The sequence below is a fragment of the Excalfactoria chinensis genome, chromosome 5, assembly GCF_039878825.1.
Source record: "Excalfactoria chinensis isolate bCotChi1 chromosome 5, bCotChi1.hap2, whole genome shotgun sequence".
Classification (NCBI taxonomy): Eukaryota; Metazoa; Chordata; class Aves; order Galliformes; family Phasianidae; genus Excalfactoria; species Excalfactoria chinensis.
This window is the reverse complement of record NC_092829.1, coordinates 3,397,688-3,416,402: the sequence shown is the minus strand read 5'-3', so window position 1 is coordinate 3,416,402 and position 18,715 is coordinate 3,397,688. Positions and strand designations below refer to the sequence as shown.

Here is an 18,715-nt window from a genome sequence, read left to right as displayed (position 1 = left end):
CAAACCCACACAATAAAGGGAAACAGAAACAGACATGCAACAGCTAGAGAAGCTGGCTTAGTGCAATTTAACCCTGAAGTTGTCCCTGGATTTGCATGGTTAATGCAACTCTCGGCTTTCCATACAGCAACCCCCTTGAGCCTTGTGCAGTAACAGTGCAACTGAGAGCTGTACCTGCTTGCAGTTCTCCTGCTTTAATTCTTGAATTTGAACTTTGAAAGATTCATTTTCATTTTGCATAGCCTGTTGAAAGGAAAAAGACAACATTTATATGCACATATATACAGTTACACAATACCCACTCTACCCCTTACAACATAAGACACTTCTATTGAAACTTTACCTGCAGCTGTTTAACTTGGCTTGCAATTTCTCTCTCCTTTTCTTCCAACACAGCTTTCAACTTACTGATTTGTTCTTCTTCCCCTTTCAACCTGTAGAGGAATTTTAGAAAACAAGAGAAAAGGGTTAAGTATAAATTGATACTAAAAAGGGACAAATACAAGCTGGAACAGTTCTGACAGAAGCAGAAAAAACTAATCTTCATATGCTATATAATAAGCAGCCACATGGAGAGCCATTAGAGTATGGCTCTAAACCAAGAAAACTAACAGAAATATGTGCCAGCTGTACTGCAAACACTTGCTAAGAAGCAGCCTGAAGCAAGCTAACCACTTCGTGTGTCAATCAGCAAATGAGTTTGGTCACAATTGATCTCAACAGCATTCAGAGTAGAAGTGGGAGAGAAGCAATTGCCTGGGCCAGTCCTTCAAGCCAGCAGGCTCAGAATGATGTACCAAGCATGGGCTCCTATAGGTGAGCCTAGGCAACACATACAGGCTGTACAGGAGCCCTCCTTGGAGGAGGGTACTTTGCAACAGCTGCAGGGAAGGGAAGTGGTGGAGTCACCATCCCAGAGGGTGTTCAAGAACCATGGAGATGTGGCACTGAGGGATGTGGTCAGTGGGCATCATGGGGGTGGGCTGGGGGATCTTAGTGGTCTTTTCCAACCTTAGTGGTTCTAAGACAGTCACTGGCTCAAGCGCATGCAGCCTGTCTACATCAGAGCAGGCAGACAAAGCAGAGTGAAAACAGAGGGAATTGTACCAGCATCTCTTCATAAAAGAGGAGCTGGAAAACTGGTTATTGCATCTCAGACTGAAAACTGCAAACTACTCATTGCTTTCACTGACTGAACTGCGGGCACTTAAACGCACGCTATTTTAAACATGCTAAACAGAAGGAGAAATTATCACTAGACACAAGCAGCAGCTTCATTACTTAATGCAGCCCTGGGCGATCATTCACTTTCACAAAGCATCTGAAGGCTGCAGCTCAGACACACGAAGCAGGGCCACCAGTCGCTGCTATTACACGAGCAGCAGCCGTGCTGGCTGGTGTGCATCTATCAGCACTAACAGCTTATTTTAGCAAAACCCATAAAGTTTTTGAAACCAAGCGGTACATTCCAATTGAAGCTAAACACCAGCACTGAATGCACGTTATAGCAGAGAAGCCGCTATGAAATGTACTCACCGGCTTTCCAGGTCCTGGACTTGGGATGTAGCAGGTACCTGAAAAACAAGAATTCCCAATCTCATTTTGATAGCACAAGCCATGCCAGAAGTCTTTAAGTTAACAGCAACTCTTCACATCGGCTGCACGATGTTTCCCAATGACACACTGGGAAGCCTGCACCGTGACAAAACATGTTGCTCCAAGGATACCTAAACACATATGAATTTCAGAAGCTGAGCTTTCTCTATGTATCTCGAATCACAGCAAAGCCTCAGCACTTCAAGGGAAGCTGTTACACTCTGTAACAGCAGGAGCTCCTCTGCTACCTCTACCCCTACAGAGACACTGCTTCAGTGTGGCAAGGAGGTACCCAGCGCAAAGCTGTGACTATGCTGATGAGCTCCTAAGTTTCCAGACTGCTCATTAAGGACAGTATCATCCATGTTGAAGGAAAGCTCACCGAGCTTATTAGCTGCATTAACATCTGCTTTGGATAAATACAGGTGAAGTAGGCTTACTGCATAGAATACCCCCACCAGTTTAGTCAAACAGCTCTGTAGGTCGAAGCCAACACAAACATTTTAAGAGGAGTAGAGGCTAAACATCTTCCAGTTCCACCCAGCACCCCCCTGTAATCACAGCCACTCTGCAAGCCATACCTGTTGGAGCTGTTGCAGGTTCTGCTGTTCCAACTCCTGAACTTTACTGGTTAATTGTGCAACTGTATCTTGCTGACCCTTTGCACAAACAGAAAATAAGGGAGCTTAGAAGTATAAAAGTCATCTTTCCACATCCAGAAACACAGCAACAGGGTTTATTTCCCTTCAGAATACTAAGAAAGCTTACCTTCAGCCGTTCTCCTTTCTGAACAATCTCCTTCTCCTTCTCTTCCAGTAAGGCCTCCATGGTTTTCACCTGATTTTCCTTCCCCTTCAGCCTGCACCATCACACACACATACAAGCAGAATAAACCCTCGCTCTTTTATTCATCTCAAAAGAAAAGAAATACTGTGCTCTGCAGCATGTAACAAACAGAAGCAGCCTATGTGATCAAAGGCATAACCATAATTCACCTGCTGAAAAATCAATGCAAGAACATTTCCACATCAGACTTGGTTAGCAGGAGAAGCCCTTGATCGTGGTACTGATCATTAAGTGAAAGCAGACAAATTCTGCATCAACATTGCAGGGATTTCAAATAAGTGCTCTCCTTGCCTAAAAGTAATTCCTCCTCTTCTCCCACTGGGGTAGGGAGTCCCAAGGGGGTCATGAGGGACAGATGACCACAGTGATTCGATTCTTATTCACCAACCCACCTACTACAGTATAGACTTTATTAAAGCAAGTTTACCACAGCACCTAGCCTACGTGCTTTCAACCTGACTTGGGTTACATCCCACCTAAGTTAACTTAGGCCCACAAAGCCGAGCAGTGCTTCCCCTTGTTTGCAGGTAAAAATAAAAGGTTGCACATCTACTAAGTCTGGTGTTGCTCGCTTGGATCCCTTGATGAGAACCAGAGATATTCTTGGGCAAGAATACTTTAAATTGAAGATCAGAGCAGGGAAATGAGGAGCGCCCAGGGCAGATGAAACATGTTAACAGGTGTACTTACAGAGTCTGAAGTTCTTTGACTTGGGATGTAATTGACACCTGGAGAGAACAATCAGTACTTCAGTCCAATATCCATTGAGAAGACACATAAAAGCTATGAAGTGCTTTAGAGAGAACTTTAAACATCATTAAAAATAGGCAGGATTTGTTGCAGTGATCTAAGCACGCATTCTTTGTGAGAAAATAAATGTCAAGAAGCAAAACATCTCCATAATTTAATTTCACCACTTTCAAAACAGGACTTTCACAGCAGAAAGGAAAAGGGTGCAAGTGGGAACACATGCAGGCCAACCAGAGCAGCCTTCCACTGAAGGCAACAGAGGAAAAAGCAGCCACTGATGACAACCACCCCACTGGGAACTGCAGCTCAGGTCAGAGATCACCTCTGGTCATTTATGTCTTTGCACAATAGGACTAGACACGTACTGAATAACTAAGATGGAGTGGGAATATTTGCTTTGAATTGTGTATAGAAGACTGACAAAGCACAGACTTGCTACCTGTGTAGATACCAGCTGTCCAAACAGCTCCACAAGTTTAGTCCTCCCAAACCCAATTCAGACATTCCCAAGAACCTCTGTTTCTATTTGCAGGAGACCAAGAGGTGCATCTGTACAGCCTCTGGAGGAGGTGGGGAACCTGCTTTAGTGGGGCCTTGAACTGAATGATCTCCAGAAGTCCCTTCCAACCCCTGTGATTCTGCAGGGCCCGTGACAGCAAAATGCATTTTGTCCTGGACTCTGTCACCTCCATGGATGGAACAACACAAAGAATTCCTCCAGTTCCTGGGAAACTGCACTAGAGGAAAGTTCCAAACGTGTCCTATGAAGTTTTGCCTAAAAAGGACAAAACTTTAACACTAAGGAAAGAAGAAAGTAGGTGACATGCTGGAATGTCACTAAAAAGTCTGAAAAGTTACAGACTAAAAAAGCCAGGCATCGCTCCTCCATTTCTGCATTCCTGATAGCTGGAGTAAAAACTCCCTCTGCCAAGGCAAGTTTTCTTTGGAAACAGAACGGCCTCAGCTTTATCCAGAAACCAAATAAAATGTGGGTCAGTCGTATTGTTCTAGTAACAAAGAACAGAAGGGGAGATGTCAAGAAGTCACAATGCCAGCAGACATCCTGGGGTTCTGCTGCACTGCAGGGATGGCACATCCCAGTACACAATGTGCCCAGTCAGACCCAATGCTACATGTTTAAAGCAATGACAATTCTTGCCAAAAAGCTTTGGCATCCAGAGAAAGGTGGTTTCCACAGAGCATTAGCAGTTACACTGACATATTTACAGCTGTATATCAGAGAAAAGCGTAGCTCTACCATCACGAAGTTTCCTTATCTAATGACACACACCAGTGAAAGAAAACAGTCAAACAGAAATGAGTGAGCAGTGCATCCAAGGCAAGTCTGGTTCACACTTCTGGCACTAAGGTGTTTTACCTGTTTCTCCATCTCAAGCTGGGAATTTCCTACTTCTTCTTTCAGAGCCTCTATTTGCTGTGTCAAAGCCTTTTCAATGACAAAACAAGACAGGATTGGACAATGGAAACAAAAACACCACAAAAATGGAAGCTACAAATTCATCTCTACAGAACGCCATGCAGTAACGAATAAATGGTGTCAATGGCATAGACACGGGAAGGAGCCAAGGTGTTGGAAGGTATCAACATGGGGTACCTGAACAGTCTTCTCCTTGCTTGCTACTTTAAGGATTTCTGCTTGTAGGAGTTCTTCCACTGATTTTATTTTGCCATCCTTCTCATGGATCCTTAGTGAGAGCAGAAGGATAGCATTAGTTGGCCAAACAAACAGGCTACACAAGCAAATACAGCCCACATCCCACCAGTAGCCTCTGGGAACCACAGTGGGACCTTCCACTCTTAAAGGTGCCACCTTTCACTGCAGTCCCAAAACCAGAAGCAACCAGCAGGAGGAGTGTCTGAGAGTAGTGCAGAACGTACCAGCTTTACATAATATGTAGCTCATCATGCTAAACAGACAGCTTAATTTGCATTTTTAAGCAAAAAAAAATACACTGATATCTCAGGAATGACACACACTTCAGCCTTCACTCAACGTTTCAACAAAGCATTCATTAACTTCAAATGCACACACACAGCTTGAACAAGCTCAGTCCTTTCAGAGTACCCACTGCAGAAAAACAATTATCTGACAATTCAGTGCAAACCCTCACCTAGTCAAACTTAGACTTATGAAGTTAATTGCTTAGCAGAAAAACAACTGGATTTTCAAAGCTATTGATCTGACTTGACACGCTTCCAAAGCAACGATGCTTCCCGCTGCACATGCACACTTCACCCAGTTAAAAGCAAATCGTTTCAGGGAAGCAAAACAAGCAATCATGGAATAAAGACAGACAGAAGTAACAATAAGAAATAGAACTGGTGCAGGCACTTACACTTTCTGGAGTTCTTCCACCAGTGACTGGAAGGAAACCTGTTCAAAACAGATCTTCGACTTAGAAAAACAAGAGAGCAAAATGATCTGTAAGTGGTAAGGGGTGAGGAGTAAAGAGCTTGGGCCCTTTGGTGCTGGGTAAAAGAAAACACAGCAGTCTAGAGATGTTATCTATCTGGCTGTTCCTGCCAAAATTAGCTGGTCTGCAACAAATTACAGCAAAGCAAGACAAACCCCACACTCCAGCTTATTAGGAGAAACTGAGCTTCACTGTACACCTCCCCACAGTAATTCAAAGAATAAATATGCAGAGGTTTTTTTCCCCCCTCTCACTCTCAAATGAGAGAGATGGCCCTCCTGAGCCATCCATGCAGAACTGGATACCAATAAGGAAAGGTACTTTGTGATAGGCATTGAGTGCACGTCAAAAGCAATAATACAATAACGAGCGTCATGCTGTGATAGTGTCACTGAGCAGAGATACAAAGAGAAGGGGGCCAAGTCACATCTGCACAAGTGTGGGTTAACATTAGAAATCTCAAACATACAGACTCAGGATGATGAATCAGGAGCTCCCTACCAGCCATGTTTATTGTAGAAGGCTGCTGGAAAAACACAGCCCACAGCCATTCCAGTACATGGCAAGATAAAACCAACCCAGAACCACTGCTGAATTGGAACTCAGAGATCCAATGTGTTTCTGACACTTATGCAAAGGAAGCATTTGACAGAAATATCAGCTTCCAGACCAGCGCTAGAAGAAAACAGGATGCTTTGCCAACAGGCTTCAAAGACATCCTCACCTTTTTCCCCTGACTTTTGCAACCACAGCAAGATCCTTTTAGATTTAAGTTTAGGTGTAATGAAAGTTTTAGATGAGAAGTACTACCTGCTCTGATAGCTGAATTTGCAGACTTTGAAGTTCTTTTCTCAAGGATGAATTTTCTGTTCGCAGTACCTTTGAAAGCACAGAAACAGATAATGAAAGACTCATTTATTGGGGGAAAAGGTGTTAAGCTTGACAGAAAAATAATTTATTTTAGAACAAGAGAAAGACTATTTGAAAGCCTGAAAGAGACCCCCCTCTGCAGCAGTTAGAGCCAAATTATTCAGTGCAATAATTATTCAGTTATTCTCCAGTCTATAGGAACTCTTCAAACTTAAGCCCAGGGAAACATTAAGATGATGTGCTCACTAACATCTTTGGCTGTTTGGTACCCTGACAGGTTGCTAGCATGAAATTTCTCCCCATGGGCCTCAGTAATTCACCTAGAACTTAGGGACATGTAGTGAGCATTGTTTAAGATATGTCCAGACAGACAGGACAGAACATTCCAGTATAACTCAGCTAGAATAAGATTCTGGTACTGCCCTTCAGATTACCAGTAAGTAAAACAGGTGCAATAGTCCCATGCTGCCAAGCTACTACAAAAATCACTTCTCTAAAGACAGATTTGTTTCAGATTACACCACACATACAGCTCTGGAGATGTATTACCCTTACTCCAAAGGACACCAAGATGCTAGTAAAGTCTACTCTAAACTAAGCAGAGAGAAGCACAGTATATACCATTAACGCCTATGATTACTCTGTGTTACCAGAAGGGTTTTAATCCTGTCTCCAGAAGCCTCTCCTACTCAAAGGGAACAATCTTAGACTGCACTATAAGCATTCCAGCATGCACTTTGCACAAGACCACTTAATCTCTATTTCCCCGCAAGAAGATAATACAGGAGACTTTACCTTCAGCTCCTCCTCTTTATTAGCCATCTGTATGAGTCCTGCCTCAAGCAGCTCCTCAACCGTCTTGATTTTATCATCCCTCTCTCTCATGCTGAGAAACCAGAAGTGAGCATTAGGAAAGCAGCATTAACCTCTGGCAGCAGGTTAGCTATCAAGAGCAACCCTGCTGTCAACAGAGCTGGATCTCTACACGATCCACTGATGCAAAGGAAAAAGTGGTTTCTTACCCTCTTTCCATCTCCTCCAACAAATCCTTGTTTGCCTATTAAAAAGAAAAAGCAATAGGGTGATGAGCAGTGGGATCAATAACAATTTGGGCTATTACCAATAGCTCCCACTAAACCACATCTCTCAATACAACACCCAATCATTCCTTGAACACCCCCAGGGTCGGTGGACCCTACCACCTCCCTGGGCAGTGCATTCCAGTGCCTGACCACCCTTTGTGAATAGTAATATTTCCTAATGTTCAGCCTGAATCTCCCCTGCTGCAGCTTGAAACCATTCCCTATACTCCTATCACTAACAGCATGAGAAAAGAGGCCGACCCCCAGCCCACTACAACCTCCCTTCAGGAAGTTATTGAACAGCACCAATCCAGCAGGTGACAGAATAGGGAAGAATGTCCTCACAGCACATGGGTCTAATGCTAGACAGATGTCAGACTTTCCAGAGAGGTACAGATCCAGCCCGAACACCTGAAAACTCTGTGTCCTTTGAGTAACTACCAAAATCACAAGCTCCACTTGAGGATCACCTAACAGAGCATTTATGACTTCTCAAAGGCCAACAGTAATGCACTGCAGGAGACCCCATGAGAAATGTAAACCAGATCCCAAGGACAATCAGCTATAGTTGAGGCAGGACAACAAACCAGCCCTCCCAGGGGAGTAAGGGCTGCAAACCCGGTTATCTGCCAGAAGACAGGAAGCTGCTGACTGGCAGATATCAGCATGGGACTGGAAAGGAAACAGTTTCCTGTCCTGCAAGTCTTTCTCCAGCTTTTCAGAAAGTTTTCTGATTCCACAGGAGGATGAAGTTGGGTATTCAAAGCTGTCTCAGGCAAAGGAGACCGGGCAGAATAGCTTTGAACCCACAGTGTCCTGCATGAGCACCCACCAGACTAATGCCATCACAAAAGAACGTGCAAGAGGGAGAAGAAAAAGAATAGTAATAGGAAAAGGCCACCATAATGTGAGTCTGTTCTTTGATTACTATTGGCTTGAGAACTCACTCTCAGACAGAAGGAAAACAAGCAGCATGAAGATCTTACTCTGGTCTCTCCCCAGACCAATAAGAGATCTTCTTCCTAGGAGGGTTGGTTGCTCATGGGATTTTTCTATACCAGAAATTATCATTAAAACTGGGAGAGGCTGCAGGAAAGTTCTTGTTTGCATTAAGTTAACATTCCCCAGGGAAGGAAAAAAAATAAATACATATTTTGTATGGATACTCTTGGCCAGAAGCTGCCTGACTTGGACTTTCCACGCCTAAAAAGCAACAGATTTTGCTCACCCCATAGCCTGCTTAAAAGAAAATACCTAAGAACTTAAAAAAGAATTAGAGGACATTTGATACAACCTCAAACGTTGGCTGGACTGGCTCAGATAGGAGAGTCTGCAGCTTCTGCACTTCAGCTTGCAAAGTTTTGTTTTGATCCTTGAGAACCTGAAAGGAAATTCAAAGGTAGCAGCTCAGAACTGCACACCCAAACTACAGCATTTTCACAGTGGCAACAAGGTAATGAAATAACACAGAAGCTGTTACAGTCAGTTCTTTGGAAGCTACAAGACTACAAAGAGTCTCTAGCCATCTTTCTTGCTTTCCCCTACTAATACTTCCGTCCTTATGTTCCCATGAGAAATTCAGCTGTTACCATCTTCATTCCCTGGCAGGGGATCAGACAGTGCCAAGTATACAGGCGAGATAAACCACATTCTCCTCCTCAAGGAGCATCAGCATCATCTTAAGATTTGACTGCAGGAAGGGACTGCAAAGGTGAGGATTGAAGAACGGCTGTTTTGAGCCTGGTTTTTCCCTCTGCCATGTGAGTGGGAAGAAGCACTTGCTCAGGCAGAAGCATTCAGGGCAGGTTTATGTTTGGGAATCAAAGAAGGAATTCAAAGTGCACAAAACATTCATGCTGAGAGCACACCATGGGTTTCCACACTACATAAGAATGACCATTTGCACTCAGGTCCCCATTTACTTCCTAAGAACTGCTGAATTGCCTCCAGGTGATTTTTGGACACAAAGCACCGAGTTGATTTCAGCCCATAACCACTCCATAACACACCCAAAGTCTTTCTCCATTCCAAATTCACATTATTCCTTATCACATTCACTTTCACCACTATACCTGCAACCTTATAACACTGCACTACCTTGAAACCCCTCTGTGATTCTTCAGAGTCATCAGATCACATAAAGTAATCAGGCCTGTAATAAAGCTGTCACTTCTTCCCACCCCCCTTCTAGATCATTTACACTCCCATCACCCAGCGCACACACCTCGCTGAAGGTTCAGCTGATAACTTATTGTGAGGAACAGCCACCTAAAGTCTTGCTTTATTAGCTATTCTCTAACCAGCTATTAACTGAGGGAACCACCAGCTCTTGTTCTTTGACACCTTTGAGAAACTTTGGGAGTTCTGCCACCAAAACCTTTTCAAAAATGTAATTTTAATACATGAACCAAATTCATTACTTGATAACAGCCTCAAAGAGCTCTAGGAGATCCACAGGGCATTGCCTCTCTTATAGAAGCTATGCTGCCTTGGGCATTACCCACCTGCTCTGCTGATCACCAGCAAGCCTACCAACATGGTATTGCAAGGCTCAGACTGAGCTATTGTTGATCCTTATGAACACCACTTAAAAACAAGCACCAACTCTGCACTGCAAACCCCAGACCATGGAACTAAAAGCTCTGGAAATTCAGCTGCTCCTTATGAGAAACAATCTGAAAGCAGGCAGGAGGAAAATAAGCATTTTTGCATCTAATTTGGCAGAAAAAAATAGCAAAGGACAAAAGGAAAAAAAAAAACAAGCAAAGGCTCCCACCAAGACCTTGGAAGTTGCATTTGAAGGTAGAATGCAACAGAACTGCAATAGTCTTTATTGAACTGCCTCCTCCTCCAGGTTTCAAAGTCCTCAGTCTTTGCAGCTATAGACACTGCACTTGACTTGAGTTACCCCACATCTCTCACCATCTGTTGTTACGATTCTGATTTTACTTGCCTTGAAAAAGAACAAAAGCTGTAACAGTTTAACACCTGAAAGTCAGCTCGGTTTCACAAATCAACATTCAATTGTCTGAACTACTCCCCAACCTCAGAAGCCTGGAAAACCTGCTGTCATTAAGCACAAGGGTAGTTGTTCTGCATCTTACCTTAAATTCCTCTTTTGTGTTCGCAGTCTGAGCAAGTTCCTCTCGAAGCTGCTCCTCAAGAGTTCTTATTTTGTCATCTTTGATGTGAATGCTGAGACACAATAGAAGAGTTACATGCATCTTACAAAATCAATTCAAAAGAACATAAAAGACTGATAAAAAACGTTTATCGAATGCCAGAGCTATTTATTTACCTTTTCTGCATCCTTTCCAGCTCATGTGCAGCAGCAGCCTAGATAGAAAGAGGATTAACACAGACTTAGGATACATCACATGATTCAATCAACCTTTCATTCCACAATATTAAAAAGCTAGAAGTCATTTGGCCTCTGAACACTTGACTCACCAGCAAGAAAGAAAGGGGTAAGCCTGTCATTACGCACTTGTAAAACACCGGTACACACCAGGCAAGTATGCAATTACAAGAAAGAAGATCTCAAAAGGATTCGTTTAACAACCAGGATTTTCAGTAATTAATCAGAGCATTTCCACCTCTGTAACGCACTGGCCGCACAGTAATAGCAGAAGGGAAAGCATTTGTTTGGTTTTAAAAACACATCTGTCGTGAGGTAAGCTTTCTTGGTTTTTACTTTTTTAGATGTATGCTTATGAGCCTCATACACAATTGCCAGGGCTGCATATTCAACAGCAGTTGTGTTTACTCCTGTGCAATGGCCTTAACACATCAGCAAATCTAGATAAACCTAACTAGTAAATGCTTCAGTCAGTTGGCTATCTAAGTGAAAACAGATTCAGCTGGTGAAGAAGGGAGGTTAAAAGCAGATCTCAGACCAAAAACAAAACCTCCAGGGAATCACATATTAACCCGATTCTGTAACCTCACATTGTTAGTGGTGTACAGCTCATTTAAACCAACAGATGCCCTTGAGCTTATGACAATACAGACAATGAGGAGACAATAAAATGAAGCCTGAAATGAATCAGTTATTTTACCTGTTCATTTGTCAGAGCCTGTAACTTCTGTATTTCTGATTTCAGGGACAGGTTCATATTCTGTAAAACCTAAAAGAAGAAGAAATACGTACGCATTTTGCACACAGATGGTCTTTCAGCTAAGTCCACTTTTCAGTGTAAAAAAATCCCTACTCATTTTTTGTCATAGTCAAGAGGTGACTGCCAGAGAAACCCCTAACATTTGTCATCAGTGGCTTTCATTGTGCACCAATCCTGGCTAGATCAGCTGCCTTGTAGTCAAAGGACCTGGTTCTAGATCTAAAGACAGCAACCACCTCACAGACTTCATTTCATATGCATACCCAATGAGCCCAGCCCTCTACCAGCTGGCATTTACACGTGCTTTTATTATACCTTGAGCTCTTCTTCCTTGCTTGCTAAATTGGCGTGTTCATTGCCTAATGAGTCCTCCATCTGCTTTAGCTGTTTGTCCTTTTCTGCAATGCTGTATAAATGAGAGTGATGACATATCAGTACTGGAAGGCCTAGAATGAAAGTTGCCCATGAAAAAGGAAGGTAAACACAAAATACATACTGGCCCTTCAGTCAAGGTCCTACCCTCATTTCTGCTGACATCATGCTTTGGGACCAAAAGCTCCCTCCATTTCAAATGCTGTCTGCATTTATGGGATATTGTCTATCTCCAAAACAAAACTACCCTATCTCCTAAGGGGAGAAATCTCCTGTTCCAGCAATATAGCCCGAATATTACCATTCTCATGGTCACACACATCTCTGCTTGCTGAAACGATCCCCATAAACAAGGCAAACACTGCTTTCCACGTAGCACTGACCCCCATACAACAGGCTGCAAATCCGAGACCAGACACAGAAAGAAAATCCTCAGGAAGTGTTTTCCCAGCTCTAAAGTGAATCTCACAGTTAGAAAGCATGGACAACAACATTTCCTTCACCCTTCCCTCCTATTCACACTGTGCATGCACTGAGGAAAGGTGGTGCGCATTAGCAGCCAGTGACATCTCCCAAACGCCAGGGGAAATGAATGCTCACACTTTGTGCAGTTCTTCTGCCAGGACTGAAGCTGAGGTCTGCAGAAGAAGGAGAAAAACAAACATAGCTGAGAATAAAGCAAGGCAAAGAATCAACTTCTGCAGCAAACCAGGAATAGCACTTGTAAGATTTGCCTCATTATTTCAAACTGGCACACGCAGATTTCAAGTATTTCCTAGCTACAGAACATGAGATGGATCTGAGAACATACTAATATCCCTTCCCTTTCTGCTCAAGGCAACACAAGCAGAAGATGAGCCATTTTGCTCTTTGTCAGATTCCAGAGAAGCAGTGGGGATCACCAGCACTTGTCTGCTACTCTTAGCTGCACTATGGGACATTCCACTATCTAAGCACTTCATCAGCCCTGCTGTCCACAGAAGTACCCATCCATTCCAACCCTACTTCCTCAAAGGGGGGGGGTTTGTCAGGGGTTCTGTCCCCACTGGACTGAAGAGAGCTTTATACAGCAGCCACCTAAGTCACTATTCCTCAATCTGATTCACTAGGGGAAAGACATTATCAAGTGGTTCATAGGAAGACAGCAAAAAGACTAAAGAACCACATAAGAATACCCATACATGCACAGCTATAGAAAAAACTAAAATTAAATGGCATTCCTCTCCTGGTTGTAAATGAAAGGCAGTACAGGAGGAGATAAGTGGACATCTCCCCTCCAAAGAAAGGAGAGCAGAAGCTTAAGTTTTAAATCAGGTTGAGAACACTACAAAAGAAGATGCTAACAAGTCTTCACTTTCATTATTGCACATCTCACATCCAGCTTAAAAAAAAAAACCAACCTGCCTTTTATAAGAGATTCACAATTGAAGACTACAAAGGAAAGGGAAGAGTGAGAACACGTACCTGGGCTGCCATTTGTGAATGAAGCTTCTGAAGCTGAGCATTCAAAGCATCATTCTGTTCTACCAGCTCCTAGTAAGAGAGAAGAAAAAGGAAAGCAGGCTGAGATCTGTAGATGGTCAACTTCTGCTAGTATCAGCTCCTACCTGTGCTAGTATCACTAAGAACAGTTTAGCATTTACTTTACACGTATTTTGGAGGTGCCATCTTTCTCCCACCAGAACAGGCTGCTATGAGGGGGAGTGTAACATCCCACTCTGTCTGAAAGGAAATACTCCCTACTCCACCACTCACCTGCTGGTTTCCCTGAAGCCAGAAAGGATTACATCCTTGCTTCTAAACGGCCCCAGTCTTCCTCCCAACACTGCATGAAAGCTCTCAGTGGGAAAGCTTAGTTGAAGCAGCATTTCAAGGTAATTACCGTTTCCACAGTCACAAAGAGGGAAAAAATAAGATACTTGAGCAATACCTGCACCCGCAATTGCATAGAGTCCTCCTTAGAAGCTCTCTTTTGCTCATTCTCAATCAGCTGCAACATCCTCTGCTCCAGCTGCTGTTTCGACACCACCATGTCAGTAAGTTTACTGTGCAAGCTCTGGATTTCGTTGTCTTTGGCGACAAGCTTATTCTGCACATCTGTAGCAGAAACGCCAGGATTTAAATTCAGAAGTACATACTTGAACTCTAGGGGGAAGTAACTTGCACTGCAAACAGGGAAGCTGATGAGAAGCCTTGATCCAGCAAGCCAAGGTTCTGCTAATCAGCATTTAAGGTCGTATCACAGCACATTGTTTCCCCAGGGTACGCAAGCACTACTGACACCAACTTCAGCTCTATCTCACACTTAAGCCAATTACTCAATACTTTATTTCTTTTTAAATACATCAAGATCGCTGCTGTTAGCATTACGTGGGATTTTCTTGTTTGATACATGCCTTGTTGTGCTGCTTCGTGCTCTGCTGTTCTTTTCCTGAGATAAACCTGGATTTCTTCCCATCGTCTCTCTGCTTCCTGCTGCTGAACCTTCACATTGAAGACAGAATTGACAAAAACAAGTCTAATCTTTAATTTAGTTTTGAAACTAAAACTTCAGTGCTATTCCCAAAACATATGGTAAGGAAGAAAAGTTGTTCCTTGTTTTCATTAGGGCGCATCTGAGAGACAGAGTGCCCTGTAATCCTCCTCCCAGAACACTTTATCCCATTAATTTGAAAGGCAAATTGTGAACAGAATTTAATCACTGGCTCTTAACAGGATGATTTCCGTAGCATGGAAGTGCAGCATTTTTACTCTGCGAGTTCAGAATTAACAGCATGCTGGTGTAGCCACTTAAAACACAAAAGCACACCTGTAAATTAAACCACATGCCAGCCCTAGATATCAATTCTCTACCTGCAAGGACTGGAGGCAGACAGAACATCTGAATTGACAAACCCATCAGAAAATGAAAAAGATGCATCAAAATATCAGTACAGTTCTCAAAAAACAATTAAACGTGCTTTGAAACAAAAGCATGTAGCTTCCAAACAAAGAATAATAATCAAAACAACCAACCAGTGATTAAAAGAATCATTAAAAAACCCTGTCTGGATGAACTGTTCCAAAGTATCATGGAAAGCAGGCCAAACCATGACACAAATCTTGCTTGAATCGTAGAAAACAAAGTTCAACACCATTAATTAAGGCTTTTAAAGGATATTCATCTGGGAGAACAAGTTTGACCTAATAGTTTGTAATCACTGAAAATAGAGGTACTGAATAAAAGCATTAAACAAGCCCATAGGCTGGCTCAGAGATTATCCACCAATTGATATTTGTGTATCTAAAGAAAACAGACAGAGATGAGCAGACAGGGAAACAGCAGAAGCGATTCTCATACTCCTTCCATCCTGCCCAGCTCAGGACTTGGCTCATATAAAGCCCCAAGTGCAACTCAGTGGGGCAGAGAAAAGCAAAGTCACCTTTAGCTGAGCCACTGCCTGCTCTGCATTCTTCTTCTGAAGCTCCTCTTGCTGCAGCTTGCTGTTCTTCTCTCCCAGTTCATTCACCAGCCTGGCGCAGTCCTGACGCAGTTTGTTCAGTTCAGCTGCCTGCCTAGAAATAAACATTTTTTTACAGCTTCTTGTTCAGTTCCTTCCCCCCTCCAAGAAGCACAAGCAATACCAACAGCTAGTCAAGCATCAAGTGTTAATATTTGCAGCCAGAGGGCTGAGTTTCACTCGCACTGCTTTCACCCCAGGAAAGGGATGAGGTTTGGAACACTGGCTGTCAGCACAACAGCTATAACCCAAAGCCAGAAACAATAGGGAAGTCAATAAGCTCCTTCAAAATGTTTGAAAGCTGACGGGTATCATTTGGACAGCTTTATACAAAAAGGTCCAGCACAAGGAAAAGTCTCACAAATTCACATTCTGTTCCTCCTCCCACGAAGGATCTTTGATCTGTAACTCACTGAAGGCTTAACTGTGGGCATCTCTCTGGACTACACATTGCCTCATGGACCTGACTCTCTCTCAACTTGTAAAGGTATATGATGCACTCTCCCCACTTAGGGAGTAAAGATGCCTTTGTATCACCCAAGGCAGGAATTCTGAAAGGCTCCTCTTTGTGTATAAGCAAACAAGAAGCATTATGCTTTTTATATTTGCCCAAAAGAAGCATTTTTTTCCAAGATTTAGTAATTACGACGCTTCATTTCTACAAACGGGGCATTTCTACACCTCTACAGTCAGAGGACTTAATATATGGCACTGCAGAAAGTGGACAAGGAGCAGAAGGTGCATCCACTGCATTATGCTCAGCAGTTCAGCAGATGCTGGCAGAAAGGTCCATAAAGAAGTAGTGCCTTGGTATGAACAGCCCAGCCAGAAAACGAAGATACAGCAACATTTCCAAGCCATGACAGAGTTTTGACATTCTAGTCTCCAATAGTAACAAATCAGCTCTCTGAGAGTATGTGAAATGTGGTTGAAGAGTATGTGAAGTTGGCTATCTGAAGGCAGAAAGCCACTAGCAGCAATTCACCCATCTGCCTACATCCCTTATCAGGCACTCAGGTTGTCCCTGAGCTGACAGAGGACTGTATGTATGGTGGTAAAGTTAAGTCATAGCTCACAAAAAGATGACACCTTGAGGTGCTTTTTGATTCTCCAACCTCTGGCGGATAAATCCAGCTGTCACCCAGTGGTATCATCACTGCAGCATATTGACATTTTCTTCTTCTTGCAAGACCAATTTATAAGCTCAGAGCTGCCGTCCTCCCAGGAGACCTGCAAGAGTCCTTCTCCTAAAGCCAGGTGGACAAATGCACCCTAACAAATACACTGGCTTTGGCTGAATTCTTCCTGTCAGACCCCAGACCGTTAGCAGCCCAGGCTTCCAAGTGATGAAAGACACCAATCAGTTTTGACATCACTGGCTCAGAGCAAATACAAACAGGTACCTCCGTGCTCCAAAATCACTATTGCCTAGTTTAAACACAAATGCAGAGACAGCCAAGGAGATGGAAATGAAAGGAGCAGAAGCCAGAGCTCTTCAGGGAAAGCTTAAAACCATGCAGAGCTCCAAGTAGCTGCTAACATACTTGCTCTCCATTTGATTGGTAGAAGTGCTGACAGCATCTCTCAGGATACCATTCTCCTGCTTCAGGTGGCTTATTTCTGCCTCCATCTGCTCACAGCGTTGCTGGAACTGAGGGGGAAGGAAAAAAGAAAGATTACACTAAAGGAGAAATCAGAAGCCACCAACATATCGCAGCTGGTGCAACTACGCAATAGTTAAAAGTAACAAAATTTAGTGTTTTTCCTGGGAAAAGGGGACACCTTTACTTCCTTCCTCAACATACAGCACTCCTCAATTAAATTGATGCAGCTCAGCTCTACTTGCTTGAATAAAACATCAGTTTCCTTTTATACCACTGTATCAAGGCCACGTTTTAAACAGTACACAAATATTACTCAAGATATCGATAACTCAACTGTGCAACCACAGGTAGTTATCAATAACTGGGTATTAATCTCTATTTTCCAGGGAGAAATAAATACAGCGAATTAATGACAGAGGTTTACAAAGCCTGTAAATAAGGCAGAAAAGTTGGAAATAACCAAAGATGCACAGACTGTAGTGTGTAAACTGCAAAAGGGTTGTCTGGATTTAACATCCTGAAGTTGAGACTACAAAGTAGATCCTTTTTTAGGCAAAAATATGCTTCAAGTACATTTCAATGTGCTTTCTGGAGGAGAGATGCCCCAAAACCCAAAGCTGCTTCAGAATAGTTTAAACATAACCAAAAGACAGGATTAAAACGGGGGGGGGGGGGAGAGAAGAAGCAGACTTTGCATATCCAGACACCAGCACAGCTGGTCCTACAGCCTGCTCTGACAATTCTCAAGCACATACAGCACGTAACACGTTCTTCCTCTTCCAGCACCAGTTGCAGATGCAGCTGACACCATTTCCCAGACCTAGTTTCATCATGAGTGACTCATCGGTGAGGATCTTGTAAGCACAAGTCCATAAAAACACATGTGAATAACAACAACAGCAACAGAGTGACCCATTGTGGAGCAGCCACAACCAGCTGAACAACAACACATCCAAGGAGTTTTCTCTGGGCTTTTGCTGAGCTTGGGGTTTGTTTTTTTTACAGTATTTATTTAGTGCTAGTTTTTCGTGTTGTTTGTTTAGTATTATTCTTATTTTAAACACCACACAGATAAAGAGGATCTGGAATCTTTGATGGCTGCAGTTCAGCTGCTCTGCAACACTGTGAAACAGCAGCAGGGGGAGCAGGACCAGAGCACCTCTGCATGCCCATCCTGCAGCTGACTGCTGCAGACACATAGGCAGAAGTCATCCTTTGGTGCCCAGCCCCTCCAACCCCCCCCAGGAAGATCCTCTCACTTTGCAGTTTCCTGTGTAGGTTCATGTGAAACAGTGTCTGCTCCAGAACTGCAGAGATGACACTCTCCAGAGTGCCGAGATACAACAGAAACATTACTGAAACTGGATGTTCACAAACCAGGCTTGATGCTGTGACATCGTTGAAGGAAAACGCATCAGAATATGAAATCTAAGCCCATGTCAGTTGGTACAGACAGGGCCGTTCTGCTTAAAAACACCTGGTGAAAACCCCTTCTGAGGTCACTACGTTGTAACAAATTCAGGAGAGGAGCCTAAAAATCTA

The 18,715-nt window shown here is 43.2% G+C and overlaps 1 protein-coding gene across 17 annotated transcripts in view; it reads right to left on the bottom strand.

The window, feature by feature from the left end:
* KTN1 (kinectin 1) overlaps positions 1-18,715 on the bottom strand; it is a 73,349-nt gene that overhangs the window by 19,343 nt on the left and 35,291 nt on the right. For 9 of the 17 annotated variants that reach the window (XM_072339103.1, XM_072339097.1, XM_072339101.1 and 6 more), the window contains 23 exons: positions 17,114-17,220; positions 15,492-15,624; positions 14,466-14,553; positions 14,000-14,166; positions 13,534-13,602; positions 12,670-12,707; positions 12,013-12,103; positions 11,638-11,706; positions 10,878-10,915; positions 10,684-10,774; positions 8,874-8,960; positions 7,520-7,554; positions 7,293-7,383; positions 6,438-6,506; positions 5,550-5,587; positions 4,808-4,898; positions 4,571-4,639; positions 3,133-3,170; positions 2,365-2,455; positions 2,178-2,255; positions 1,537-1,574; positions 344-434; positions 175-243 (listed from right to left, as the gene is read on the bottom strand). In XM_072339103.1, coding sequence (XP_072195204.1) covers positions 175-243; positions 344-434; positions 1,537-1,574; positions 2,178-2,255; positions 2,365-2,455; positions 3,133-3,170; positions 4,571-4,639; positions 4,808-4,898; positions 5,550-5,587; positions 6,438-6,506; positions 7,293-7,383; positions 7,520-7,554; positions 8,874-8,960; positions 10,684-10,774; positions 10,878-10,915; positions 11,638-11,706; positions 12,013-12,103; positions 12,670-12,707; positions 13,534-13,602; positions 14,000-14,166; positions 14,466-14,553; positions 15,492-15,624; positions 17,114-17,220 — 1,776 coding nt within the window. The remainder of the gene's footprint in view (positions 1-174; positions 244-343; positions 435-1,536; positions 1,575-2,177; positions 2,256-2,364; positions 2,456-3,132; positions 3,171-4,570; positions 4,640-4,807; positions 4,899-5,549; positions 5,588-6,437; positions 6,507-7,292; positions 7,384-7,519; positions 7,555-8,873; positions 8,961-10,683; positions 10,775-10,877; positions 10,916-11,637; positions 11,707-12,012; positions 12,104-12,669; positions 12,708-13,533; positions 13,603-13,999; positions 14,167-14,465; positions 14,554-15,491; positions 15,625-17,113; positions 17,221-18,715) is intronic. The other 8 variants (XM_072339098.1, XM_072339104.1, XM_072339105.1 and 5 more) reach the window with 1 other exon arrangement.